The 2472-nt window shown below is 61.9% G+C and overlaps 1 protein-coding gene across 1 annotated transcript in view; it reads left to right on the forward strand.

Annotated features, from left to right (window-relative positions):
- KIF19 (kinesin family member 19) overlaps nt 1-2472 on the forward strand; it is a gene marked incomplete at its 3' end in the record, with an annotated part of 28093 nt that extends 25621 nt beyond the window's left edge. The window contains exons 12-17 of the mRNA XM_011362055.2: nt 160-293; nt 511-616; nt 756-852; nt 1386-1783; nt 1973-2132; nt 2354-2472. Coding sequence (XP_011360357.1) covers nt 160-293; nt 511-616; nt 756-852; nt 1386-1783; nt 1973-2132; nt 2354-2472 — 1014 coding nt within the window. The remainder of the gene's footprint in view (nt 1-159; nt 294-510; nt 617-755; nt 853-1385; nt 1784-1972; nt 2133-2353) is intronic.

Here is a 2472-nt window from a genome sequence, read left to right on the forward strand (position 1 = left end):
GTGCTTAGCAGCCACAGCTTATCCCTTGGGCCCCAATGCCCTCTGGTGCTACCAGCCCACGTTCCAGCCCTGGTTTCCCTGTGTGCCTTTGCCACCCTGTACTGGTATCTGGTCCAGGACTAAGTCTTCTGACTGTCCACCCCTGGCCCACCTCCCCAGGAGAGCTCCTTGCCCAAAATTACCCCCGCAGTAGCCACACTGACCCCGGAGTCTGACCAGGAGAGCGTGAAGACGCTGAGCTCTGAAGCCCAACACCTGCAGAACAGCCTCCTCCCACCCCTCAGCACGGAAAGGTGAGACCGGGGACCACATCCCACCATCCTGCCTGCCTGAGCCGCCACAGGCCGTGGCATGTCCCAGGGCTGCCAAACTAAATCAGAGCCCCCTGGGGAAGATGGAGCAGGAACAAAAGGACCTCCCTTCATAAAAATAGTTCTCTCCTGGGTGAGGGTGGGACTTCCATGGGGCCAGCCTGGTCAACAAATGTCCGTCCTCCTCTGCCAACCTCAGTGAAGCCAAGCGCATGTTCAAGGCCAGTCCTCGGGCCTGGCAGGTGAAGAGCTCATCTGTGCCCACCCCACCTCCCATCCAGATCGGCAGCCTGGTGACCCAGGAGGTGAGCACTGAGCCCCGCCGGCCCCACGGGCTCTACTGCTTGCGGGCGGGGGGCGGGGGGGCCGCTATCTCTGCTGAGTGGAGCGTCGGGTCTCTGCTGTGTTCAATGCCTTTCTCTTCCCAATCACTTCACCCCACAGGCGCCCACTCAGGACAGCCTGGTCAGCCTGAGCAGCCGAATCACCTCTTCCCCTGACAGCAGCGAGAATCTGTCAGAGGTCCCCTTGTCCCACAAAGGTGTGCCTCCCCTACCTGCCCTGTCGTCCTGAGTCTGGCGTCATTTACACTGCTGAGATCACCCAGCTTAAAGCCTTTCTAGTCCCCTGCACTGCTGAACGTACCCATGCTTCGGGTGCTGCCCGTTTTATGAAGAGAGTCACCAGTGCCCAGAGAGGATTAACGTTCTGCTCAAGGACACACCGAGCTGGGGGCACAATCAGAAACTGGGATCATGGCCCCTTTCTACTCAGTAATAATTGTAATAGCAAATCTAGATCGAGTCCCCAGCCATAGACTAAGCCGTTACTGCGGCCGTCCTCACAATAGGCCTGTGGGCTTAGTTTCACAGTCACCAGTCCACAGATGACAGCAAGGCTCAGATTTGCCCCAGGTTTCTTAAATGGCAGGCAAGCGTGGGTGGCCGGTGTGAAACCCTGGCATTCTGGTTCCTATTCATTTCTGCCTCTGCAGGGAGGGGTGTTGGAGGTGCAGGAGGGAGAGGAATATGTGGCCTTGATCCCAGGCTGGGTGCTCCCTCTGTCCCGCTGCAGAGAGAAAAGAAATCCTGACGGGCACCAAGTGCATCTCCGTGAAGGCTGCCCGGAGGCGCACGAGGGCCCTGGGCACGGAGGGGCGCCACCTGCTGGCACCTGCGGCGGAGCGCAGCAGCCTGTCCCTGCATTCGCTGAGCGAGGCTGATGATTCGCGGGCACCAGGCCCGCTGGCCTGCAAGCGGCCGCCCAGCCCCACGCTGCAGCACGCTGCCAGTGAGGACAATCTTTCCAGCAGCACAGGAGAGGCCCCATCCCGGGTGGTCGGGCCTCGTGGCGACGGCGCTGGGCCCTGGCCGCGAGGCCAGAGGAAAAGCCTGGGCAAGAAACGGGAAGAGTCGCTGGAGGCAAAGAGGAGGAAGCGGAGGTCCCGGTCCTTCGAGGTCACGGGGCAAGGGGTGAGGCCAGGGGTAGGAGCAGGGTGTCTGGGCCCCTTCCTTGAGAGTGGGGGCCTGAGGACTGGATTCCTCCGGAGGCCCCGGGATACCTGCGCATCCTCCATGCTTCTGTCCCCCAGGCTGACGTAATAGCTGGGGCAGATCCCCGAGCAACCCCCACCTCACTTCACTGTTCTCCAACCAACACAGCTCACCCGCCCCAAGACGCACCTCCTGGGGCCCCGACCCATGGAGAGCATCTCGGACCACAGGATGCCAGTGTGTGGGCACCCAGCCCCCGGTATCCGGCATCTGGGGAAGGTCACACTGCCTTTGGCCAAAGTCAAACTCCCTCCAAGCAGGAGCGCGGGTCAGTACCAGCAAGGGCGGGAATGGGGAAGGGAACCCTTAGCCCGCCCAGGGAGGAGGCATCCTCTGTGGCCGTCCTTTGCTGGAAATGGGGTTCTTGCAGAATATTCGTGGGGTTGGCATCTTGGGGTTGTGCCCCTGGGGAGTTCAAGGCCTCTGAGTGATCAGAGAGGGGTGGGGGAGGCATCCCTAACCCCCGCTCCTGGCCCTCCCCTGTTGCAGGCCCTGGGGACTCCTCCCCACTTGCCGTTCCCTCCAACCCAGCTGGGGTTTCCCGACGCGCTACGCGTGGGCCCCGCCTGCCCCACGGGGCAAGCACCCACGGCAAAGATGGACGCTTC

The sequence above is a fragment of the Pteropus vampyrus genome, unplaced genomic scaffold, assembly GCF_000151845.1.
Source record: "Pteropus vampyrus isolate Shadow unplaced genomic scaffold, Pvam_2.0 Scaffold72, whole genome shotgun sequence".
NCBI classification, from domain to species: domain Eukaryota; kingdom Metazoa; phylum Chordata; class Mammalia; order Chiroptera; family Pteropodidae; genus Pteropus; species Pteropus vampyrus.